This window comes from Gadus macrocephalus, chromosome 23, assembly GCF_031168955.1.
Source record: "Gadus macrocephalus chromosome 23, ASM3116895v1".
Taxonomy (NCBI): Eukaryota; Metazoa; Chordata; class Actinopteri; order Gadiformes; family Gadidae; genus Gadus; species Gadus macrocephalus.
Genome location: NC_082404.1, coordinates 16,090,008 through 16,107,507, shown reverse-complemented (window position 1 = coordinate 16,107,507; position 17,500 = coordinate 16,090,008). Strand labels below are relative to the sequence as shown.

Genomic DNA, 17,500 nt, shown 5'->3' with positions numbered 1-17,500 from the left:
CTCTCTCTCTCTCTCTCTCTCTCTCTCTCTCTCTCTCTCTCTCTCTCTCTCTCTCTCTCTCTCTCTCTCTCTCTCTCCTTCTCTCTCTCTCTCTGTCTCTCTCTCCTCTCCCCCTCCTTCCTCCACTGGTTGATCTCTACTTTGAAGTAGATGAATCAGATTAATGAAGCCTGATGGATCAGGAGTCATGTGATGTCACGGCTGGAACATGAAAGAGCAGGTCATTGCCGTGGCGTTCAGTTCCCACAATGCCGGGCCCTCCCCTCTGAGCTCCTTCACCTCCCGTCCTTTAACGAGGGGGCTGAGGACCTGATAGAGGCCTCTCTCTGTCCCGGTATACCGGTTCAAGGCGGTCAAGAGCGGTCCGTTCACAGGTCAGACTCACAGGTCTGGAGGGACAGAACGATCAATGAACTTACAGCCCTCACACTCTTTCACTCCCTCAGTCAATCAATCTCTCTCTCTCACTCACTCACTCACTCACTCACTCACTCACTCACTCACTCGCTCACTCACTCACTCACTCACTCACTCACTCACTCACTCACTCACTCACTCACTCAAACTGTCGCCGTCTCTCTCTCACTTACTCACTCACACTTTCGCTCTCTCTCACACTCACTAAATCACACTTACGCTCTCGCTCACTCACTTGCTCAAACTTTCGCTCTCGCTCACTCACTTGCTCAAACTTTCGCTCTCTCCCACTCACTCGCTCCCACTTTCGCTCTCTCCCACTCATTCACTCTCTCCATCTGTCTGTGGTGGTCTGAGGGAGATGGAGTGTGTAGGCAGAGAGGGAGTGCTGGAGTTGGAGAGAGCTGACACAATGCTAATTAGAGAGACGGAGAATTAATCACGGAGGCATCGTAGTGCTCAGTGCTACCTGCGCCTGAATCACAGGATCCATCTCTCACGGGATCCGTTATCGAATGGGTGCTTCACTCAATCAATCTACGGGTTGGCCTAATCATGACACTGATGTGCTTTAAATTATACGACATTAACGTCTTATAATTGGACCATAAATAACCCCATTATGATATGAATGTTGGCCTCAGCTGGTCTGAGCCTGGCGATTATCTAACCCCTCTTCTGTTCCTCAGGGGTCTCCTACGGCCTTGTCCAGGGGCTACCGGAGGTGGAGGTGGAGGTGAGGGTCGGTGCGTCGCGGTGGAGGCGCTCACTGGGGCAACCGCCCAGGACCCTGGACGGCAACCGGACCGGCCAGACCGAACCAGACCGGGACAAGAACCCGGAGCGGGGCCAGGGGCCAGAGGAGGACGACTTCCAGGGGCCGCTGTCGTCCGAGCAGCCGGACAACAGCTCCCAGATCGAGGTACTGCTGCTGGGGAGAGGGAGGACCTGGGTGGAGGTTTGGATGCTAGGCGATGCTAAGCTAGGCTAAGCTAAGCAATGGCAAGCTAGGCTAAGCTAGGCTATGCTAAGCCGAGCCATTCGAGTCCAGTCCTGTCCTCAATTAGGCCCTCTTCTAAGTCCCCTCTCAGGTCCTCATTTAGGTCCTCATTTAGGTCCTCTTTCAGGTCCTCTTTCAGGTCCTCTCTCAGGTCCTCTTTCAGGTCCTCTCTCAGGTCCTCTCTCAGGTCCTCTTTCAGGTCCTCTTTCAGGTCCTCTTTCAGGTCCTCTCTCAGGTCCTCTTTCAGGTCCTCTCTCAGGTCCTCTTTCAGGTCCTCTTTCAGGTCCTCTTTCAGGTGTCGGTGTCCCTCTGGGTGACTGGGAGAGAGAACCTTCCTGTTATCTTCAGTTATAAATCCTCCAGCAGAAGAATTTCCTCCTGTCAGATTGGCTCCGGCAGCGTTGGGACCTGAGCTCTCGCTGATGGAGTGTTTATATCTCAGACTCAGGACGGAACGCAGCAGGTGAAACGTGCGGAACATACCGGGTTCCTCGGGGGATATCACCCAGAACCATCGCCGTTTTCCTGAGTCTGCTGAATTTACTGTCTGGGATCAGTGAAGTAATCTGGTCTTAAGCACATTCTAACAACATTTAAAGGGATCATGTCATGCCAAGTAGTGAGGGTGTGGTTAGCTAGTACAAGCCGTGAAAATCATTCCTTCCCTGTGCCATAGTGACATCACAAGGGGGCGTGTCCACCTAGATGTACGCTGGATAGATCAGTATACCAGCCTACCCTTGCAAACGTTGCTCATCTTTCTTTCATATATCTGGGTGGACACGCCCACTTGTGATGTCACTTTGGCACAGGAAAGGAATGATTTTCAAAGGGCTTGTACCAGCTAATCGCACCCACACCTGGTGGCATGAAAAGAGCCCTTTGAGGTAGCGATGAAAGACATTGAAATGCAAGGTAAACGAGTGCAGAGATGACGTATGGCGTCCTTGTAATTAGAACCTATGGGAAACAGAAGTTATCTTAAAAATAGAAAGGGTTGATATGGAGAGCGCTTGTACATTTCAGTTAACTATCGCCGAATCCTATCTACTATATTCTATATTTGTTCGTATATATCAAACACAGACACTATTTAGTGTCCAGAAGTATATTATAAATTGTTATGTGAATAGGCCCTAATCACAGTTCCAGTCTCAAAGTGCTTAACAGGCCGTATATTCATGACACCCCCCCCCTAGCCCTAGCCCCCCAGAGGGCAGGAGGGAACTCCCTTAATTAGCATGAAGAGATTTTGATGGAACGCAGGGTGGGGGATCCCTGCTTCCAGTGGTGATTAGGAGTGAAATGGCTGCCGTATGTGACGCACATGCAAGCAGACATTTTAAATAATTTACTTCATCAAAATAAATACAAATAGTCCCGTTATCCAGTAAGTCACTGCACCAAACCAGGCCATTAGGAGGAGGGAGGGGTTAGACAGTACAGCAACAGGTAGGGGTTAGACAGTACAGAGACGGGTCATTAAGGAGCAGGTAGGGGTTAGACAGTACAGAGACAGGTCACTAAGGAGCAGGTAGGGGTTAGACAGTACAGAGACGGGTCATTAAGGAGCAGGTAGGGGTTAGACAGTACAGAGACGGGTCATTAAGGAGCAGGTAGGGGTTAGACAGTACAGAGACAGGTCGTTAAGGAGCAGGTAGGGGTTAGACAGTACAGAGACGGGTCATTAAGGAGCAGGTAGGGGTTAGACAGTACAGAGACAGGTCATTGAGGAGCAGGTAGGGGTTAGACAGTACAGAGACAGGTCATTAAGGAGCAGGTAGGGGTTAGACAGTACAGAGACAGGTCATGAAGGAGCAGGTAGGGGTTAGACAGTACAGAGACGGGTCATTAAGGAGCAGGTAGGGGTTAGACAGTACAGAGACGGGTCATTAAGGAGCAGGTAGGGGTTAGACAGTACAGGCGGGTTAGGGGTCATCTTGCTCTAGGATGCAGGTAGACTGAACACTGGAGATCGAACCTTTCGGCTGAGATTCAAACACGTTGACTATCCTGCCCGCGCCAGGCTGTCACTTGATGAAGTAATTCTAACTACTATTGGCATAGTGCAGCTGCCGTGTTGGGGATAGAGGTAGTAGGGCAGGTTTGGTATCAGCATTTTGGGGGATCTTGGGGGGGCTCGTGGCTCTCCACTCTGGGTAGACGTGGCGTCTTCACGGCGTCTGGTTCTGGTTCTGCTCCAGGATGTCCCCTGTGGTTTCCCCTCGCCGTGTGTCTGGGTGATTAAAACAACCTGCTACCTGCTGTTAGCCGGCAGCGCTAAAAGCTAAGCTGCTGTTTACCTTTAACAGGGGATTCTCTACTGATTGACAGAGCGTGGGGCCTGGCACAGAACAAAGTGATTTCCTGTTTCCTGCTCACTTATATAACCACTGGAAAGGGCTATTTTTAAAACCATAGACTGGAACCAGGAGGAGATGGTTTTGATTCCTTCAGGAACAGCAGATGAGCTGTTTCTGAACACATGAGCATGTAGTGTTTTATTGTGCGTGTTATTCAGTAAAGAAACACAACATCCAGACCTTGTATCTGGGTCAGAGAGTCGAAGCAGAGGTAATCAAATGTCATAGTGTGATTCCAGTCGCAACAGCCAATTACAGTGCTGATTAGAAACCACGTGCACGATCCCATCCACGCACACGCACACGCACACACACACACACACACACACACACACACACACACACACACACACACACACACACACACATCAAGCATCTAATCATGTGCTAGGCAGCTGCCAATTTGTTGCCCGACTGAATGACACACAAACACTCAGCTTGTTTTATAAATCGACGTTCAGAACGAAAGCTCTGGGTGTTGCCATAGTGACAGCCGTGCGACACACCGAGATACAAAACATGAACATCATCAGCGTTGGCATGAGGCTCCAGGAACGAATTAGAGGTGTAATGGCCGCCCCCGAAGAACGACCGATATATGTGTGTAGAACAGCGTTTCCTAAACTACAAGGCGCGATCCAGTGGAGGGTGGGTCGCGGACCCCTGACAATGCTCACTCTGCTCACTCTGAACACTCTGAACACTCTGAACACTCTGAACACTATGAAGATGCAACACTCTGCTCACTCTGATCAAATTTGTAGCTCTGAACACTTACTAAACACTCTGAACACTGAAAATCTATTAACTCTGAACACTATGCCCACTCGGAACACTCTGAACACACATAAACTGTCCTTTGGGTCCTTAGACAATCAAAGTCTACAATAAAGGCCTCACATTGCCTCTCTAACATTACAATCTCTTGTTTGGTTTTGTGTCGTCCAATAGGAAGACACGGATCATAACTACTACACCTCGAAGACCTACGGCCCCGCAGACCCCCTGAGCAAAGGCTTCTGGGTAGACATCGATCAGATGGACAAGGACAAGGTGAAGGTCCACGGAATCCTCTCCAACACGCACAGACAAGCCGCGGTAAGACCACACACACACACACACACACATACTGGGGGGCACTGACGTACATGTACACTGGGATCAGCTAGTCAGGTCTGCGAGCAGCTAGTCTGGTCTGGGAGCGGCTAGTCTGGTCTGGGAGCAGCTAGTCTGGTCTGGGAGCGGCTAGCCTGGTCTGGGAGCGGCTAGTCTGGTCTGGGAGCGGCTAGTCTGGTCTGGGAGCGGCTAGTCTGGTCTGGGAGCGGCTAGTCTGGTCTGGGAGCGGCTAGTCTGGTCTGGGAGCGGCTAGTCTGGTCTGGGAGCGGCTAGTCTGGTCTGGGAGCAGCTAGTCAGGTCTGGGAGCAGCTAGTCTGGTCTTGGCGCAGCTAGTCAGGTGTGTAGCGCATACTGATGAAGTCAGACGGCAGGGATGGGGCGACAGAGTGTCCATGTGAGTGATGGATGAGGACCTAGAGGAGAGCTCCTCCCCCTTCAGCATACAACAAGATAACTAGTGTAAGATGCTAAGTACTATTTTTAAGTGCAAGGACTTACAACGTACAATAAGTGCGTGAGAGGGGTGGCGGGTGGTACATGACTGCATCAGGAGGAGGAGGAGGAAGAGGAGCCAGGGAGATGATGTGGATGAGTGTAACAGAGGAAGGTCCCTCCGCCGTCACACCGATGACTAAACTGCTCCTCGCACCGCGAGGGGGTCAACGCGGAGGTGTTGATTTGGTTCCAGTTTTCCAAAAGACCCAGGAGTCTGAGTGACGTGTCAGGGTGTGAAGAACACTGAGGGGGACAGAATGTGCTGCTGTTCCACTGTACTTATCTTAATTTAACACATGTGTCTGTCTGTCTGTCTGTCTGTCTGTCTGTCTGTCTGTCTGTCTGTCTGTCTGTCTGTCTGTCCGTCTCAGAGGGTGAACCTGTCCTTTGATTTCCCCTTCTATGGACATAACCTGCGAGAAGTTACCGTGGCAACTGGTGGTAAGTGAACAGTCTTCATGTCACCTCTCTCTCTCTCTCTCTCTCTCTCCCTCTGTCTGTCTGTCTGTCTGTCTGTCTGTCTGTCTGTCTGCCTGTCTGGGGTTGAGGTCCACCGTGTTTGTGCCTGAGTGAGGTGTTTACGCCAGGCGTGTACAGACAGCAGTCAGTACAGATCAGTATAAATCAGTATGAACCAGTAAACACCAGTATAGACCACTATGGACCAGTCTGACCAGTATAGACCAGTCTGAAACAGTATGGGGCAGTATAAACCAGTATAGACCAGAGTGACCCAGTATAGGCCAGTCTGACCCAGTATAGATCTGTATGTACCAGTATGGACCAATATGAATCAGTTTAACTCAATTTCAACCAAACACACGGCTCTCTGGTTCTTCTATGGCTCCATGGTTCTTCTATGGCTCTCTGGTTCTTCTATGGCTCTCTGGTTCTTCTATGGCTCTATGGTTCTTCTATGGCTCTCTGGTTCTTCTATGGCTCTCTGGTTACACACACACACACACACACACACACACACACACACACACACACACACACACACACACACACACACACACACACACACACACACACACACACACACACACACACACACACACACACACACACAGACCGACAGACACTCAATCACACAAACATACACCCACACACACAGAAGCACGGCTGCAGACACAGTGTGTTTGTTGCTGTCTAGCTGCTTCACGGCCGGCTTGTGTTTGCCAAGGAATTCAACTGAAATTCTCTTGGAAAATACTCACTCACACACACACACACACACACACACACACGCACACGCACACGCACACACACACCCTCGTCTCCCATGTACACCTCTGCTGTCATCACTCTCTTCACACTTGAAGTCATAAACACGACCTTGGACCCAAGAACTGGTCTCTCTGTCTGCTCTGCGCTTCTCGGCCCAGGCCACGTCCAGAGCGCTGATCTGGGGTCTTATTTTCTCGTACTCAAAGCGCTTTACATAGGAGCACAACAATAAACAAACAAAAGGAAATGTAACGTTGATGGGACTTGGGTTGGTGGGTGATCTAGGGGAAGGCGGAGGAGAAGAGATGGGTCTTGAGGTGGGACTGGAAGATGGGGAGGGACTGGGATATTGGGGGAGGGCGCTCCAGAGCCTGGGAGCTGCCCTGGCGAAGGCTCTATCGCCAAGGCTGCGGAGTTCTGATGCGTGGGTGGAGAGGAGACCGGCTGAGGAGGATCTGAGGGCCCGGGCGGGGTTGATAGAGGGAGAGAAGGTCAGAGAGATATGGGGGGGGGGCCAAATGGTGCAGGGCTTTGTAGGTGAGGACCAGGAGTTTGTAGTGGATCCGGTGTGGGATGGGGAGCCAGTGGAGGTTTTTGAGGACTGGGGTGATGTGGTGCCACGATTTAGTGTGAGTGAGGAGATGAGCTGCTGCGTTCTGGACCAGTTGGAGTCTGTTGATGGCAGTGGTGGTGATGGTGGCGAGGAGTGAGTTGCAGTCGTCGAGGCGGGAGGAGATGAAGGACTTACCACCATGGGCGTGTCCATGGTGGTAAGGTCCTGACTCACTGAGGTCATAAAAGATCCCAGGGCACTGATTGCAAAGAGTAAGGGCTTCCCCGGTGTCCTGGCCCAACCAGGCTCATTCAATCTGGCCCCCCAATCATCCGAAACAGTATGAGCCAGTATAGACCAGTATGGACCAGTCTAGACCAATGAAAACCAGTGTAGACCAGTATAGATAAGTATAGACCAGTCTGAACCAGTATAACCCAACATGAACCACACACACACACACACACACGCAGACCCGCCTCTGGTCTGACATCAGACAGTAGGTGGTCTCTGCCCTGACTCGGGGCCCCTGGCTCCTCCCCCTCGACTCCCCAGCCTTGAAGTGTTTCCCCTGCTGGGAGGGGGGACCACAGCGGTGGGACCGACACATCACCTGGTGACCTCAAGCTGTCAAAACAGTTCTTACCCATCAGAAATGGAGGAAAGATGAACCTTCTCCTGAGGGGATTGAACACTGTTAGCTTCAGAGGCGCCGCGACGCGGCTAGAAGTGGTGGTGTGAGAGGGAAGGGGTCAGACTGAATGCAAACGCTGTCTGCTTGAGCGTCTGCTTCTCATCAATACGTCCTCTTCCCGTTCACAACAGGGCTGGTCCCTGCTAATGTCTGCTCATGGCTAGAAACAGCTAGCGGCTAATATCTGCTCATGGCTAGTAACAGCTAGCGGCTATTGTCTGCTATGGCTAGAAACAGCTAGCGGCTAATGTCTGCTATGGCTAGTAACAGCTAGCGGCTAATGTCTGCTATGGCTAGTAACAGCTAGCGGCTAATGTCTGCTAATGGCTAGTAAAAACTAGCAGCTAATGGACTGCAAGTGCTAACGGCTAGTCCTGGTCTCCAGCATCAACAAAATACTTTGGGTTCTCATCGTTGCTGTTGACACAGACATGCACACACACACACACACACACACACACACACACACACACACACACACACACACACACACACACACACACACACACACACACACACACACACACACACACACACACACACGCACACACATAATGTAATATATTTTGGTTATAAATTTGATATATAAAGTCATATAGAACAGCTCAGTGTGCAGTTCCTCCTCCAAATTCAGTTTTTATCTAAACAATAAACTCAAAACTAGAGATAGAGAAGGGGAGAGAGAGGGTCAATGTTCAATATCGGTTTAATATCATTACTTGTTATGTATTATCCTTCATAACTTAGTATCTATCATTAGGTATCTTCCTTTTCCTTCACCTGTTATGTTAGTACTTTGTAGCCGCGTCCTGCCAGGCACCACCTAGGGGTTGGTCACGCTCCACCGAGGTGGTGTTTACTGGCCCCCTCCAAACACGGAGGCAGTGGGCGTTGAAACCGGTTTAATGCAGACAGCGGCAGAGTGGAGTGATACCCAGCGGGAGGCGCGCCGCGTGCTGCCAGGCAGGCGGTCTCCCGCCGTGGGTGGAGACGGCTGGCTGAACCTTAGCAGCTCGAATGCACAACACACAACAGGTGCTCGGCCTCAGCCAACCCAGAGTCCTATCAGCCTGGGTCTGAGGCTGCTTCAGCCAGCCCTCATCCACACACTCACACACAAGTTTGGATTAGTGAAACATGTTTCTGTTTTGTCTGTCAGATAAATGATCTCGGTCGTAGTTTTTGAGATTGTGTGGAAGAGACAGTATTTACAATTTGCCATTGAACCGAGAGATTAATCCTCTGTGTGTGTGTGTGTGTGTGTGTGTGTGTGTGTGTGTGTGTGTGTGTGCGCGTGTGCGTGTGTGTGTGCGTGCGTGCAGGGTTCATCTACACCGGTGATGTGGTCCACCGGATGCTCACGGCTACCCAGTACATCGCTCCTCTCATGGCGAACTTTGACCCCAGTGTCTCGCGGAACTCCACCGTCATCTATACTGACAACGGTAAGTCAAGTTTAATAATATAAATGTACATGGTTTAAAGTTATATTGCAACCTCTTAGAGTAAATGGGAACATTTTATAGGTTATGTGGTTTAAAGTTGTATGATAAAGTTGTATTGTAAAGTAATATGGTATAAATAGTTATATATTATAGTAATATGGTATAGATAGTTACATATTAAAGTAATTCTGAATAAATCAGAGATCCAAGCTGTCTTGTCTTCTGTTTTTAATGAAAGTAGATAGCTTCCTGGATAAAGAGAGTACAACATAATTTGTTAAGAATAGAGAGAGAGAGAGAGAGAGAGAGAGAGAGAGAGAGAGAGAGAGAGAGAGAGAGAGAGAGAGAGAGAGAGAGAGAGAGAGAGAGAGAGAGAGAGAGAGAGAGAGAGAGAGAGAGAGAGAGAGAGAGAGAGAGAGAGACGGAAGTTGTTGAAAAAGAATGAGAGGGATAGAGACAATGTCAAGGTTATCTTCCATGCAAATAAAGCTCTTTTGTAGACAGTACTGCAGCCAGAGAGAGTAAGTCCTACAGCCACAGAGTCTTCAGTGGACAGCACCACAGTGTAAAGTGTGGTGCGGTGTATTGTTGTGTATTTTTGTGCACTGTAGTTTACCCCTCCCTGTGGTCTGGTCTGAGCTCCATCTGAGCTATTGATCGGCGGTGAGAACAAAGCTTTATGAGCCCGCAGCAACAGCCAGTCACAGACAGGACCAGGGACATCACATCCATCAGGTCCTCTGCGAGGTCCTCAGTAATTCAAACAGGACAGCAACACCGGCACCATCGTCTGAGACATGAGGCACGGACCACACAGCTCCGTGGCTGGGGGGAGATGTGGTTGTGTTTGGTTCTGTTCTGGTTCAAAAGACCAGAGAGTGTGTGTTTGACTCTTTATGGTAGTGTGGTAGTGTGTGTGTGTGTGTGTGTGTGTGTGTGTGTGTGTGTGTGCGCGTGTGTGCGTGTGTATGTGTGTGTGTGTATTTTTTGGTCTTTGTGGGGACACCAGAGTGTGAGTCTGAGTGAGTGAGTGAGTGAGTGAGTGAGTGAGTGAGTGTGTGTGTGTGTGTGTGTGTGTGTGTGTGTGTGTGTGTGTGTGTGTGTGTGTGTGTGTGTGTGTGTGTGTGTGTGTGTGTGTGTGTGTGTGTGTGTGTGGCTCAATGTGTTAAGACCAGAGAGTGTGTGTGTATATGTTTCGGTGTATGTGTTAAAACCACAGTGTGTTGTTCTTCAACACCAGTTTGTGTGTGTGTGTTTGGTTCTATGTTGTCAGAACAGAGTGTGTGTGTGTGTGTGTTTGGCTGTGTGTGTGTGTGTCTCTATGTGTGTGTTTGTGTGTGTGTGTGTGTGTGTTTGTGTCTCTATGTGTGTGTGTGTATCTGTGTGTGTGTGTGTGTGTCTCTATGTGTGTGTGTCTCTATGTGTGTGTGTGTGTCTCTATGTGTGTGTGTATCTGTGTGTGTGTGTGTGTGTGTGTGTGTGTCTCTATGTGCGTGTGTGTGTGTGTGTGTGTGAGTGTGTGTGTGTGTGCGTGTGAGTGTGTGTGTGTGTGTGAGTGTGTGTGTGTGTGTCTCTATGTGTGTGTGGTTCACTGACGCGTTGTGTGTTCCCGGGGGTCCAGGCACGGCCCTGGTGGTGCAGTGGGACCACGTGCGGCTGCAGGACCTGGACCACCTGGGGAGCTTCACCTTCCAGGCCTCGCTGCACCGCGACGGACGGATCGTCTTCGCCTACCGAGAGGTCAGAGGTCGTCTCGAGCCCAGCCCAGCCCAGCGCCCGGCGCCTTAGGTGTCAGCCCAGGGGAACATCCACATACACTTTAGGGGTGTACGAGTGTTGTTCATGTAAATGTACACCGTGGATGTATATGTAGGAGGAGCAGGAGGCATCAATAGTAGTTATGTAAATATTTCATTACATAAAGCACACATTATAGTGCAGAGCTACCATTGAAACGATGTACAGAGTACGTTTCCAGTAGAGCAGGGAACTAGATTGTGCTGCCTTGCACGTAGGCACGTCAGCATGAGTTAGTGGTCCATCGTCACACTTAAGACCAGATGTGAGCTTAGCTGCTGGTAAAGAAGATCAATTAGGTTTACAGCTTAAGTTGTGTGGAAACAGACATGGACACTGTTATATTATAACAGCAGTACGGTAAAACATTACGATGCTACCAGGTGTGTTATAGTACAAGTGTGTCATAGTACAGGTGTGTTATAGTACAGGTGTGTCATGGTACAGGTGTGTCATGGTACAGGTGTGTCATGGTACAGGTGTTTTATAGTACAAGTGTGTTATGGTACAGGTGTGTTATGGTACAGGTGTGTTATGGTACAGGTGTGTTATGGTACAGGTGTGTTATGGTACAGGTGTGTTATGGTACAGGTGTGTTATGGTACAGGTGTGTTATGGTACAGGTGTGTTATAGTACAGGTGTGTTATGGTACAGGTGTGTTATAGTACAGGTGTGTTATAGTACAGGTGTGTCTACCAGGTGTGTGCTGACGTCCGTCTCTCCCCCAGGTCCCGATGGACGTGTCTCAGATCAGCTCGGTGAACCACCCGGTGAAGGTGGGTCTCTCTGACGCCTTCGTGGTCCTCGACCACGTCCAGCAGATCCCCAGTGAGTCTCCCGCTACACCCTCCCTCCACCTCACCTCCACCCTCCTCCACCCTCCTCCACCTCACCTACACCCTCCTCCACCTCACCTCCACCCTCCTCCACCTCACCTCCACCCTCCTCCACCTCACCTCCACCCTCCTCCACCTCACCTCCACCCTCCTCCACCTCACCTCCACCCTCCTCCACCTCACCTCCACCCTCCTCCACCTCACCTACACCCTCCTCCACCTCAACTACACCCTCCTCCACCTCACCTCCACCCTCCTCCACCTCACCTCCACCCTCCTCCACCTCACCTCCACCCTCCTCCACCTCACCTCCACCCTCCTCCACCTCACCTCCACCCTCCTCCACCTCACCTACACCCTCCTCCACCTCACCTCCACCCTCCTCCACCTCACCTCCACCCTCCTCCACCTCACCTCCACCCTCCTCCACCTCACCTCCACCCTCCCTCCACCTCAACTACACCCTCCTCCACCTCACCTCCACCCTCCCTCCACCTCACCTCCACCCTCCTCCACCTCACCTCCACCCTCCTCCACCTCACCTACGTTCTCAACCCCGCTCACCCCCTCCACCTCGTTCCTTCGCCCTCCCTCCACCTCACTAACCTCCTCCACCACATTACCTCCTCCACCTCACTTAGCTCCCTCTCCTCCCCCCCTCTCTCTCCCACTCTCTCCCCCTCTCTCCCCTCGCTGTCCCCCCCCCTCTCTCCTACTCCACTCCCCCCCCCCTCTCTCCCCTCACTGTCCCCCCCCCCCCCTCTCTCCCTCTCCCTCTCTCCCTCTACCCCTCTCTCCCCCTCTCTCCCCTCGCTGTCCCCCTCCCTCTCTCCCTCTACCCCTCTCTCCCCCTCTCTCCCCTCGCTTTATCGTCCGCTGCTCACTGTGATTTATTCCCCGTCCTGTCGGCCGTCGTTCCTCAGGTGGAATGAGCCAAGTGTTTATCCGTCGCTCTCGCTATCGTTGAGCAGTAATTCATCACATTCATGAAGCACCTCGGGGCCGGGGAGTGGAACTGTAGACCACTCAGCTCTGCTGACCCTCCCTTTTAAGTTAAGGGTGAACCTCGGAGGAGCCAATTAGAAGAGCTGGGGGTTGAGACCCAGGTCCGTCCCGACCTCAGAGTGTTTATTGAGCGGCGGAGACGCTGGACGGGACGCAACCAAAGGAACACAGAGTGGGCCGCCCGGCCGTTTGTTGTGGACGGAGGGGAGGTGATCTTTACCCGTTCAAACACTCCCTCCCTCCCTCCCTCCCTCCCTCCCTCCCTCCCTTCCTCACTCTTTCCCGTCTGAGGGGAAGGTCAACATTAGCATCCCGAAGCAGCTGTCCGTCAAATGCTCCTGACGCCCCTAGAAAGCCACAACAATATGGTTCTAGACCTCTAGGACAGGGTTCTAGACCTCTAGGAAAGGGTTCTAGGTTCTAGACCTCTAGGACAGGGTTCTAGACCACAAGGAAAGGGTTCTAGGTTCTAGACCTCTAGGACAGGGTTCTAGACCACAAGGAAAGGGTTCTAGGTTCTAGACCTCTAGGACAGGGTTCTAGACCTCTAGGAAAGGGTTCTAGGTTCTAGACCTCTAGGACAGGGTTCTAGACCTCTGTGTAGTGCCAGGAGTGTGTCTGGTATGTAGTGGAGCAGCCCAGGGCGGGACAACAATGCATAATGCACACCAGCACTACCAGTACCACCAGTTCATACACAGCTGTGTCTGCTGTGAACGTCCGGTTTGAAACGGGGCGACGCCCCTTAGCCTTACGAGATTCTGCTGCCAATTAGCCTAACGACCTAAACACACAGCAGGAAGCAGGAGCCGGCTCCCTGTGCCCTCCCATCCCACCTCCTCTCTCCTGCCCCTCCCTCTCTCTCTCTCCCCCCATCCATTCCTCCACCCTTCCTCACTCCCTCTCTCTCCTCCCCCCTCCCTCCTCCCCCCCCCTCCCCCCCCCCCTCCCTCACACTTCTCCTCACCCTCCCTACTCCTCCCCCCTCCCTCCTCCCTCACCACCTCACACCTCACTACTCACTATATGTATTGCATGTAATATATATATATATATATATATATATATATATATTAATCATACATGTATGTTTCTGATTTATTTATTTTATTTATTTATTTAAGTGAACCACAGTTTGGCTAAGGGGCTCGTTTACATCCCTTGTCCCCGGCCACATATTCAAAAGGCAACCTAAAACTACACACGTTTTTTTTTTGTTGCCTGCAACATACATTTTGTTTCGATATTTTAGAAATCACTGAACTTTGTCTTATTATCACTTTCTGATTATCCCATTGTCAGTAGAATGTATTTTATACATTTATATGCACTGTACATAGCCAAGAGTCAGCACGGTGCATTTTCTATACATTTATATTCAAAGAAGTGTAAAATCACCACACACTGGTACACGCTGATATGCTGATTTATTTTGTGAACGGCGCGTTTCGCTGTTGCTTCGTCAGGTTCAACCTTCTTATCAGCGTACCCCAGTGTGCGGTGATGTTACACTTCTTTGACTTTATGTACCATTGTCGACTTCACATCACCGGCACCTGAGGATCAAAAGGCTGTGCACGGGGACTTAATATATATGTAGAGGTCAGAGATGACGCACGTATCCTTGGTTACCTGCTGGCTGTAGGCTGTGTCGGCTGAGTGGAGGGGAGTGTGGTGTTGAGAGTGTATCTTCCTGATGAGCAGACACTTATATTTTCCAGCTCAGTGGTCATGCAGACGTGTTTTGGAAAGTGTTTTAGAAAGCGTAATGTGAAGACGGGCTGAGATGGCTTCACGGAGCCAGCTCAGAACGCCCACGCTCACAAGTTCCCATCGTTGAGTTTCTAGACATGGAGAGAGAGAGAGAGGAGATACTGAAATTGATTTCTGGACTTTATTAGGGATCATAAGTGACGAGGAGCTATGAGAAACAGTTATGTCATATTAATCATCCTCTCCTCTCCCCCTTTTCTCCTGTCCTCTCCACCTTCTCTCCACCCCTCTCCTCTCATTCTTTCCCCTCCTTATCGCCTCCTACCTCTCTCATCCCCTCTCCCTTCCTCCTCTCTCCTCCCCTCTCTCCTCTCCTCTCCTCTCCTCTCCGCTCGACTCCCCTCTCTCCACGCTACCTTCTCTCCTCCTCTCTCCTCTCATTCTTTCCCCTCCTTATCTCCTCCTCTCCTCCCTCCTCTCTCATCCCCTCTCCCTTCCTCCTCTCCTCTCTCCTCCTCTCTCCTCTAATTCTTTCCCCTCCTTATCTTCTCCTCTCCTCTCCTCTCTCCTCCCCTCTCCCTTCCTCCTCTCCTCACCTCTCCCCTCCTCTCTCCTCTCATTCTTTCCCCTCCTTATCTCCTCCTCTCCTCCCTCCTCTCTCATCCCCTCTCCCTTCCTCCTCTCCTCTCTCCTCCTCTCTCCTCTAATTCTTTCCCCTCCTTATCTTCTCCTCTCCTCTCTCCTCCCCTCTCCCTTCCTCCTCTCCTCACCTCTCCCCTCCTCTCTCCTCTCATTCTTTCCCCTCCTTATCTCCTCCTCTCCTCCCTCCTCTCTCATCCCCTCTCCCTTCCTCCTCTCCTCTCCTCCTCTCCTCCCCTCTCTCCTCTCCTCTCCTCCAGATGTTCGTAGGAGGACCATCTATGAGTATCACCGTGTAGAGCTCGTGAAGACCAAGATCTCCAACTCCACCGCTGTGGAGATCACCCCCCTGCCCAGTAAGACCTCCTCATACTGCTGCTAACGCTGCTACGAATACTGCACCGTGTTGCTCCCCCCTGCCCAGTGACAACTCATCATAGCACTCCCTACTGCTACAGTGGGGCTGTTAGTACGTTGGTGCAGTTAGCTCTGTGCGTGTGTTAGCGGTGCTCCTGACCCGATGCCCCCTCTCCTCTCCAGCCTGTCTTCAGTTCACCGACTGCTCCAGCTGCATCTCCACCCAGATCAGCTTCAACTGCACCTGGTGCCACCGGCTACACCGGTAAGCACTGGTCCACCCCCCCCCCCCCCCCCCCCACCCCCCCCCCCCCCCACAGAGTGTACTGGTCCACCCCCCCCCCCCCCCCCCCACAGAGTGTACTGGTCCACCCCCCCCCCCCCCCCCCCCAACAGAGTGTACTGGTCCACCCCCCCCCACAGAGTGTACTGGTCCACCCCCCCCAACAGAGTGTACTGGTCCACCCCCCCCCCCCCCCCCAACAGAGTGTACTGGTCCACCCCCCCCCCCCCCCCCCCCACAGAGTGTACTGGTCCACCCCCCCCCCCCCCCCCCACAGAGTGTACTGGTCCACAGAGTGTACTGGTCCACCCCCCCCCCCCCCCCCCAACAGAGTGTACTGGTCCACAGAGTGTACTGGTCCACCCCCCCCCTCCACAGAGTGTACTGGTCCACCCCCCCACAGAGTGTACTGGTCCACAGAGTTTACTGGTCCACCCCCCCACAGAGTGTACTGGTCCACAGAGTGTACTGGTCCACAGAGTGTACTGGTCTGAGACAGAACCAGGTTTGTGTACTGTACAGTGATGTGTGTGTGAATAAAGTTGTGTTTTGAATGTTCTCCAGGTGTTCCAGTGGTTTCGACCGCCATCGGCAGGACTGGGTGGACAACAGCTGTCCTGACGAGGTGATGGAGGTTCTGGGTTCGATTCCCAACGCCCATCAGCTAACCTGTAGCTCCTTAACGACGTGTGTGTGTGTGTGTTTTTTCTCAGACCAAGGATAAAAGCTGTGACATCATCCTCACCACGCCGCGGCCCGTGGTCACCACCACGACCGTCGTCAGGACAACGTCCCGGAGCCAAGAGACCGACGCTGGCCTGGGTGTCCGGTCCTCCACACACACACCCACTTCTGTCCCAACCGAAGGTACACAACTATACTACACATGACCACACACACACCCACTTCTGTCCCAACCGAAGGTACACAACTATACTACACACCACACACACACCCACCTGTTTCCCAACCGAAGGTACACAACTATACTACACACCACACACACACCCACTTCTGTCCCAACCAAAGGTACACAACTATACTACACACCACACACACACCCACCTGTGTCCCAACCGAAGGTACACAACTATACTACACACCACACGCACACCCACTTCTGTCCCAACCGAGGGTACACAACTATTCTACACACCACACACACACACCCACCTGTGTCCCAACCGAAGGTACACAACTATACTACACACTGCAGACACACCCACTAGTGTCCCTACTGAAGGTACACAACTTTACTACACAACACACACAAATAACAACATCAACACAACGCAGCTGTTGTGTTCAGACAGGAAGGGACACGTGTGTTTTCTGGAAGCATGCGTTCCCTGGGTGAGGTAACCCTCTCCAGATGGGCCTCGACAGCAACATCCTCACGACCAATGAGAATCACCGTCGTCTCACGAGTAGTTCCTCCTCCATTCATCCTCCAAGACACATCTGCCACATCTTACCAACAGACTCAACCCTCAACCTTCAACCTTCAACCCTAAACTAAAATAAATAAATAATAATAATAACCCTAAATCTTCAAC

The 17,500-nt window shown here is 51.6% G+C and overlaps 1 protein-coding gene across 1 annotated transcript in view; it reads left to right on the top strand.

Moving 5' to 3' along the window:
- The first annotated feature begins 1,097 nt into the window (after positions 1 to 1,097).
- The window catches only part of LOC132452206 (plexin domain-containing protein 2-like), a 22,016-nt gene continuing 5,613 nt past the window's right edge, over positions 1,098 to 17,500 (top strand). The window contains 10 exon segments of the mRNA XM_060044681.1: positions 1,098 to 1,339; positions 4,732 to 4,878; positions 5,763 to 5,832; positions 9,191 to 9,313; positions 10,935 to 11,053; positions 11,840 to 11,939; positions 15,565 to 15,660; positions 15,845 to 15,926; positions 16,509 to 16,569; positions 16,658 to 16,811. Coding sequence (XP_059900664.1) covers positions 4,819 to 4,878; positions 5,763 to 5,832; positions 9,191 to 9,313; positions 10,935 to 11,053; positions 11,840 to 11,939; positions 15,565 to 15,660; positions 15,845 to 15,926; positions 16,509 to 16,569; positions 16,658 to 16,811 — 865 coding nt within the window. The 5' untranslated portion in view covers positions 1,098 to 1,339; positions 4,732 to 4,818.